Genomic DNA, 7,727 nt, shown 5'->3' with positions numbered 1-7,727 from the left:
TGAAGTAAAACTTGCTCTTCAGTTCTTGGTGTGCTGTAGTTTTTCCCCCATGCAGCCCAGAAGCGGTGGCTGGGCATGGCCCAGGCACTTGGTGTGATGCTGAGGGACACAGGCTGGCTGCTCTCCCTGGGGCTGGTGCCGGGATAGCGCCCTGTCTCTCTGGGACAGGGCAGGCACAGAGGGCTGAAGCTAATGGAAACCGTGTCCCCTTTATTCACCAGGCATGGGACCATTAAATAAGAGCAGAGTGGGGCTGGGCAGGCTGTGTCCTGGCCCGCAGCAGCAGCGCAGCCCCCAGTCCAGAAGGCACTTGTGTGGGAGGGGCAGGGTGGGGGGCAGCGCAGCCCCCCGGGCCCCTCAGTGCACCTGTTGCTGCTGGCTGTGGGGCAGCTCACCCTCTGGCACTGGCCTCGGCTTCAGGGCGGGCGCCTGCTCCTCCTCCACCGACTCACTCCCGTAGGCACTGTCTTCCTTGACCTCTGCAAAGCAAACCCAGGGCCATCAGCCAGGAGGGCTGAGAGTACCAGGCCCCTCCCCCTCCCCCCATCCCACAGTTCCCACACCTGTGCTCTGCAGCTTCTCCAGCGGCTCAGGTTTGCGCAGCATTCTGACAGCCCCGTGCAGCCCCATGGAGTCCAGCACCTCCAGCAGCCCCCCAAGGCTGCCCCCAGCCAGCTGCAGGGAGAGCACGGTGAGCAGGGGAACACAGAGGGGACAGCACAGGGACAGGGTTTGGCACCGACCTCATAGCTGCGCAGGAGGCTGACACTGGGCGAGGGGGTGTCCTTGTAGGTCTCCACCAGGCTGCAGAGCCCCAGCCTCTTGGCCAGCTCCATCCAGTCTGACCCACTGCTGTCCTGATTCAGCAGCTGCTCCAGCCCCTGCAGCGCATCACTGTCCAGAGACAGCACATTCCCTGTGGGGGCACATACTCTTGTCACACACCATCTGTCCCCGTTGCCATGCGTGGTGGGTGGGGGGAAGATCCCAGCCCTGCCATGCCCCCAGCAGGGCTGCTCACCTGGCCGGGGAGCAGTGGGCAGCTCAGTCTCGGGGCGTGGCTGGGAGGCCTGCAGCAGGATGTCCCGCACCTGTAGGGCACACGAAGGGATGTGAGCATCACCACACGCACCAGCCAGCACACCCCAGCACCCTGCAGGGGATGCACCGTGAAGGGAGACCACACGAGGACAGGCTGGTGGCAGCCCTGGCAGCGCTCCTGGCTTGGCCTTGCACCCACACCTCCTGGAGATCATCTCCCACCCCACGGCACCCACCCGCACTGTATCCCCACACCTTCTGGCTCCGGGTCAGGTCCAGGGCTGTGTGGCAGCGGCGCTGCCGGGGTCCTGCCTCCCCCTGCTCCTCCTCGGTGGTGGGATGGGGACTCAGAGCCGGCTCTCCCAGCTCCATGGGCTGCTCCTGCTCCTCGGGGTCGCCGTCTGTGTCACTGCTGGCCTCTGACGAGGACGGACTGACAGGCTCATCGTTCTCACGCTGCACATCTGCTCCTGTGAGAAGGTCCAGGCTGAGCCCCGAGGGCAGGGGCTGCTCAGGGCACCCAGCAGCGGAGCAGGCAAGCACCATACCTGCTTTGAGCAGCAGTTTGGTGAGGGTTGGGGAGCCCAGGCCGGCAGCAAGGTGCAGGGGGGTGTTCCCGGCAAAGGTCCGGCTGTTGACGTTTGCTCCCAACTACAGAACAAAGTATGAGGCCATGAAGATGGGGCTCTGCCCCCGCTCCCACCCCGTAGTGAGGAACCAGCCCCTGTCTACCTTCTTCACCAGGTGTGTGGCCATGTTGAGGTTCTCCATCTCCACAGCCAGGTGCAGCGGGGTCCTGCCGCCCTGCCTCTCCACACTGTTCACATCCGCGCCCTTCCTGACCAGCAGGTCCAGGCAGGCCAAGCTCTTTGCTTTCACAGCCAGGTGTACAGGCAGGAGACCTGCAACACGGGCAGCAGCTCAGCACCTTCCCGTGGCACCAGGGCCTTTCCCCAGCATGGTCCCTTCCCTCCCCACCCTGCTCACCGTGGAAGTTGGGCAGGCGCAGCAGGTAGGGAGTGGCTGAGCCCAGGTGAGCCAGCAGCGTCCGCAGCATCTCCTCATCACCCACCTGCAGTGCCAGGTGCAGCAGGGAGTTGCCGTAACGGTCCAGCAGGGTGGGGTTGGCATGGGCCTGCAGCAGGAGCTGCACCACCTGGGGCTGCTTGGTGATGACCGCCAGGTGCAGTGGTGTCTGTGGAACAGAGACACCATCACAGCAACAGGTCTGTCTCAGCACAGCCCCTGACCCCTCATGCATGGCATCCAGATGGGGCGGCTTCAACCCCGGGTCTGGACACAGGAGCAAGGCTCAGAGAGACACCCCACCCTAGCCCTTCCCTGTGACAGTGTGACAGCTTGGGAACCTGGGAACCCGGTACCTGCTGCAGGTTGTTGGTGATGTTGATGATCTGCTGGCTAGGGATGCTGACCACCACCTCAATTAGCTGCTTGATCACAGCTGTCTGCTCATGGATGATGGCCAGGTGCAAAGGCCTGTGGAAAAGGACAGCCCTCACACCAGCTCCGTGGCCCCAGGTCCCCTGGCTGCCCCCGGCCCCAAGCACTCACGTGTCCCCGTTCTCATCCTGAGAGGCCACCAGGTACCTCTGCACAGCCAGCAGCATGCGGGGGTCAGCAGTCACTGAGTAGTCCAGCAGAGCACGGGCATTACGGTGTGCCAGCAGCCACAAGTGGTACAGGTGGGCTGCAGGGCAAGGCAGGACATCAGACCCAAAAAGCTCCAAGTCCCACACCCCCACTAGCCCCCTTGGGGCCAGTCTCCGGCCTGAGCCCTCATACCATGCTGCTGCAGCTCCCTGCAGTAGGTGCTCTCTGTAGGTGCCTGTCTGTCATCTCCATCCCCACTCCCGCTGGGGGCCTTCATCTGCACACCACCCTGGTACCCCCCCACGGGGTGTGGGCTGGAGGAGTAGAGGTTGTTGTAGCCCAGCCCGGATGAGTAGGGGAAGCTGAGGTTACCGCCTGTGGAGCGAGGGCCGGGTCAGGGCCGGTCAGGCCAGGCTGGCAGCACAGGTTGCGGGGCTCTCCTACTCACCTCCTCCTGCCCCAAAGCCCCCAGCACCACCGGCACCCCCCATGTGTGAGCCCCCTCCGAAGTGCTGGGGAAACTGAGGCAGCACCTTCTTGCGCTTCCGCTCCACCTCCTCCTTATCTGCAAGGAGAGATGGAGGGGGTGAGCAAGAGAGCGGGCGCAGCAGCAGGGCCAGGACCCCATCCCACAGCGCTCACCCTCCACCACGGGATAATAGGTGAACTGCTTGGAGTCGCTGACATCCCCCCCGCGCTTCCGCTTCAGTTGCAGGAACACGGTGACAGGACGGTCTATTTTGGGCTTGTGGTAGGGGGGTGTGCGGAAAACGATGGCGTACTGCGGACAGGAGGACAGCGCTGGGCCCTGCTCTGGCCTGCAACCTGGGATGGGCCTGCCCACCCCACAGGCACCCACTCGCGCCATCCCCCTGCACCTGCTTGTGCACGTCCGTGGGGGAGAAGTCCCCGAAGGCCTGCCAGCCGTTCTCGTCGTCCTCGTAGAACCGCACTTCAATGTCATCTGGGGAAGAAAGGGGCTCTGGGCACTGCCTGCACTGCTGCCTGGCTGCGAGGATGCAGCCGCTCACGGCCACAGGGCTCACGTCTGCTTGACTGCAGCCCTTTACCTTTCTGCACCTTGTCGCACAGCAGGTAGACCTCATCCCCACCCCGCACGGAGCCTGCTGTCTTGTCCATCCGTGAGATCTTCAGGTTGGAAGCACCAGGGGACTCTGTGGGGCCAAGAGGTGTTGGGAGCCCTGTGGAGCACTAGGAGCCCATGGGGGGCTGAAACAGAACCACCCACCCACTTGACAAACACCCAGCCAGGAGCAGCACGCTCAAAGCACCGTGGCCCCACACAGGGCAGCCCCCCCACGTCCCCACCACAGCAGCCCCGTGCTCACTGCTGTCATGGATGGGGTCGGAAATGACGGGCTGCAGCGCCAGAGTGAAGTTCCCACTGCTGTCACGTAGGTAAGCAGTGAAGCGCAGCCGCACTATGCTCAGGTCCATCACCTTCTTCAGCTCCTTTGCCTCCAGCTCGATCTCACGCAGCTCAGCTTCTGCAGGGGGGATGCTGTCAGACACCCTGTGCCCGGCCCAGCAGCTGCCCCACACTGCGTAACCCCACTGCCCCAACCCAAACAGCCCTCACCTGTCAGCAGCCCATTTGTGTTGCGTGTCTTCTGCTTCTTCAGCTTCTCCTTCATGATCTCCATCATGTTTTTCTTGGTGACATGGAGCACACCCAGGTTGCTGAACCTGCCGAGGAAAGCCCACAGTCAGCCCAGTGCCAAGCACCAGGAAGGGCATGGCACAGGGGGGCAGCACGCAGGGACAGAGGGGAGAGAAGCCCAGAAGAGAGGACAGTTATGGTAGAGACCTGCAGGGCTGCAGGGGATGCAAATGGTACCAGGATGGGGCAGCACAGGGGTTTCATTTACAGGACCTAAAAGGAACTCCATGCACAACAATAGAGTGCACGCAGCTCCTGCCCCACTCCCTCAGATCTGAGAAAACGCCCTGCACGCACTGTGCTGTCATGTCTTTGGGCCCCACGACGACGATGCAGTTGCCGGCCTCGTTGCACTGCTTGCCCACCAGGCTGTGTGCGTGCACACGCGGAGGGTCACTGTGCGTCACCAGGTCCACCTCGATGCGTGCCATCCCCTCGTAGTTGCAGATCTGCAGGGAGGAGAGAGCTGAGGCACAAAGCCAGACTTGGGGCTCCTTAGCACCTGGCTCATGTCCTCCCTCCTCCGAGCATCGTCCCAACCCCTGCATTGCACTGTGGCAGCAAAGTGCTCACCTTGACGGTGGGGTAGGTCTTGTGCCCTTTCTCGCTGGAGGCCCCGGGCAGCCCCCCATGCGAAGGGCCCTCGCAGCCATACCGAAATCGGAAGCCCCGCTGCAAAAAGCGAAGCAGGGCTCAGCCTGACGGCAGCACTGGGAACACACCCTGTGGTGGTGACAGCTCCACCTGCTCTCCCCGAGTGCCACCCCTCACCTGCTTTGGCTGCTCGATGATGACCAGGTAGGGACCGACTGCTGGAGGGCAAAGAGGAGAGACACCACTGAGCCCTGGAGACGGGGCACAGCAGGGCCAGGTGGCACAGCCGCGTTCTGCAGCGCAGGGCTGGGCTCCCAGACAGCCCACGTTACAGACAGGGAAACGCGGGCTACCCAGGGGGACGCAGCCCTTACCTGTCTCCATCAGGGGCTCCTTCTGCTCGACCATGTGGGAGCCAAAGCTGAAATCGTCGTAGTCAATCCCATCCAGGCACTGGGAAGGAAGGGCAGTGGGAGCTGCAGGGCTGGACCCCCCCAGCAGCCGGGAGCAGAGCCCACGATCCCTCCCCACTTCCCAGGCATGAGGGGCAGCAGGCGCAGAGCGCCCAGCTCGTCCCCACCCGGGGCTCGCCGCTGACCCCAGCCGGAGCAGGGCGAGCAGACGGACGGGCAGACACACAAACAGGTGTCCGGACGGGCACAGACACACACAAGCAGACAGACAGCACCCCGCGGGACCCCCCCGGCCGCACTCACGGGCTGGAAGTGCTCGTCCATGTCTCCGCGGGGCCGGCCGCCGGCCTGCGGGAAGAGCGGGCGCTGAGCGGGGCCGGCGGCGGCAGGAAGGCACGCCGCCCCGGAAAGTCCCTAGAAACCCCGCGGAGCCGGGAAATGACGGCCCCGCGCGTCACCGCCCCGCCCCGCCCCGCCGGCACGGCGCGGCACGGCACGGCCCCGCGGCGACCAGCGGCGGGAGGGCGGGGGCGGGGCGGGGGTTCGGGCGCGGGGCGAGCCGCTTCCATCCCTCCCGAAACACCCGGGGAGTTTTGGGTCCGGAGCGGGAGGATCGCAATCACTCAGCGGAGGTGCCCCGCGGGGGCGGCCCCGGGAGGACTGGAAATCCCGGCGGTGCCTCCGGGGCACGGCCCCGCCGGCCCCGCACCCGGAGGGGAGCTCCACCCGCAGCACGAAGCGCTGCCCCGCGGCGCGACCCGGCCCCGGCAGCGAGCGGCTGCCCACCCCCCCCCCGCAGCACCAGCCGCAACCACAGCGGCCGCCCCTTCGAGGGACCGCGGGCAGCGTCGGCCACCCGCCTTCCCGTTCCTCCTTCCCACTCTCCCAGCACCCGCAGCCCGAGCTCACCGTGCCGGAGGCGGCCGGCCGCAGCAGCCCGTCCAGCCCCAGCATCGCCGCGGGCACTGCCGGGTCAGGGCTTGCCGCAGGGAAGTGCCGCGTAGCTCGGGCAGAGGGCAAGGTCAGGTCAGCGCGGGGTGAGCTCGCTTCCTCCACATCCCCTGTCCTCACTGAGCGAGGAAGAAGAAGGAAAAAAAGAATATCGGAGTCCGCCGTGCCCGCATACCATGAATTTCTGAATCAGTGGCCACTGCAGGTCCCGCTTGGGGGATTTTGGGTGTGTGGGAGACAGGGGAAGGAAGGGGATTGTTCAGCTCGTGCGTGACTCATATTCTTCGGAAGCTGAAAAGTGCTTCTTCCAGGAGATTCTCTGGCCCCTTGGGCCTCCAGGGGCTGCCCTGTACCCCCGACCATGGGTGCAGCTGAGGCGGTCTTAGCCCAGGTGTGGGGCTAAGGGGACCTTCCTCGGGCCATTCCCAGAGTCCGACAGCACAGCACGTGCTTGGCCCTGCACTGGTGGGAAGCACCGCACCTGCTTGGGATCCTGCCTCTGTCTCCAGAGCTGTTGGCATGGATGTCACAGGGACAAAGGAGGGAATGAATGGCCCTCCAAAACAGCACAGCAGAACAGCCCCTCGCCCTGCCCACTCAGCCTATGGGAAGAGCCCACTGTGCCCCTCACCCACAGCAGCTCCCCTCTTTCCCTTCCTGAGGGACTTTCACAGCTTGCTCAGTACTACCCCTGTTGCAGCACGCAGCGTAACAAGGGCACATCACAGGGCAGCACTCGCCCTCTGGCCAGCACGCACCTCACTCCGGAGGTTTCCCTTCCCTGTGCCCATGTACCGGGCAAGCGCCTGGCCCTACACCAGCAGGGAGGCCCCGATCCCCTCCCTGCACGGCACTAGGGGAGCCCACTTCCCTCCTGCTCAGTATCTTCGGGCCTTCCCACAGCTCGGCACAGAGCCTGCCAGGTGCCAGGGCCTGCTGCCGCCCAGTGCGGCCGTGCTCTCGTGCCCACAGCCCCCTGACCGTGACCCAGCGGGGCAGGTGCCGTTCTCGTCCTTCCCGTGACAGCTGCTTCCCGGTGCCCTGCAGGCAGGAGACAGCTCCACATCTGACCGCCCGCAGCAGCGCTGTGCGGCAGCCCTAGGAAGGTGCTCCAGGAGCACGGGATACAGCGGGAACGGCCCTTCCCCACGCAGCAGCTCCCACCGAACTCAACAGGGAAACGCGCGACCTTCCCCCGGGCGGGGGGGCGGCTCGGAGCCCCCCGCCCCAAACCCCGCCAGAAGCGGCAGCAGCTCCCCGCCCGCGACCCCGAGCACAGCGCGGCCGCCTCGCCGCTCCCCCCCGGCCCCGCCGCTCACCTCCAGCCCCGCGCGGCCGCCGCTGCCCCGGGAAAGTCCCGGCCCGGCCCCGCCTCCCCCTCCCGGGGCTTCCAGGCCCGCCCGGCCCGCAGGGACACGGGGCGGGGCGTAGGGCAG

General features: G+C 65.6%; 1 protein-coding gene across 4 annotated transcripts; it reads right to left on the bottom strand.

Moving 5' to 3' along the window:
* Positions 1-184: 184 nt before the first annotated feature.
* NFKB2 (nuclear factor kappa B subunit 2) lies at positions 185-7,296 on the bottom strand. Of its 4 annotated transcripts, none has more exons than XM_065746271.1 (23): positions 6,250-7,296; positions 5,644-5,754; positions 5,302-5,380; positions 5,105-5,145; positions 4,907-5,005; positions 4,631-4,782; positions 4,253-4,359; positions 4,002-4,160; positions 3,723-3,827; positions 3,531-3,616; positions 3,295-3,433; positions 3,101-3,217; positions 2,845-3,027; positions 2,614-2,749; positions 2,424-2,538; positions 2,029-2,236; positions 1,774-1,943; positions 1,590-1,692; positions 1,297-1,511; positions 1,022-1,091; positions 744-916; positions 564-675; positions 185-479 (listed from the first exon to the last, which is right to left on the bottom strand). In XM_065746271.1, the coding sequence occupies exons 1-23, from the start codon at positions 6,292-6,294 to the stop codon at positions 358-360; spliced, it is 2,847 nt and encodes a 948-aa protein (XP_065602343.1). In that variant the 5' UTR covers positions 6,295-7,296; the 3' UTR covers positions 185-357. The 4 variants fall into 4 exon arrangements, with proteins under 4 accessions (XP_065602343.1, XP_065602344.1, XP_065602345.1 ...); XM_065746272.1 differs by having other exon boundaries at positions 5,105-5,142; XM_065746273.1 differs by having other exon boundaries at positions 5,644-5,688; positions 6,250-7,295.
* Between the last annotated feature and the right edge of the window lie 431 nt (positions 7,297-7,727).

The sequence above is a fragment of the Cyrtonyx montezumae genome, unplaced genomic scaffold (assembly GCF_038088225.1).
Source record: "Cyrtonyx montezumae isolate F1298 unplaced genomic scaffold, pur_monq_1.0 scaffold_4, whole genome shotgun sequence".
In the NCBI taxonomy this organism is placed as follows: Eukaryota; Metazoa; Chordata; class Aves; order Galliformes; family Odontophoridae; genus Cyrtonyx; species Cyrtonyx montezumae.
This window is presented reverse-complemented; position numbering and strand designations above follow the sequence as displayed.

What these genes read in the sequence shown, in the direction of transcription:
- NFKB2 (XM_065746271.1), bottom strand. Translation starts at nt 6,294, where the DNA reads ATGCTGGGGCTGGACGGGCTGCTGCGGCCGGCCGCCTCCGGCACG. An exon ending in CCACGGACGTGCACAAGCAG is followed by an intron (nt 3,434 to 3,530) that starts GTGCAGGGGGAT and finishes TCCTGTCCGCAG; the next exon opens with TACGCCATCGTTTTCCGCAC. An exon ending in TCACCAACAACCTGCAGCAG is followed by an intron (nt 2,237 to 2,423) that starts GTACCGGGTTCC and finishes TCTGTTCCACAG; the next exon opens with ACACCACTGCACCTGGCGGT.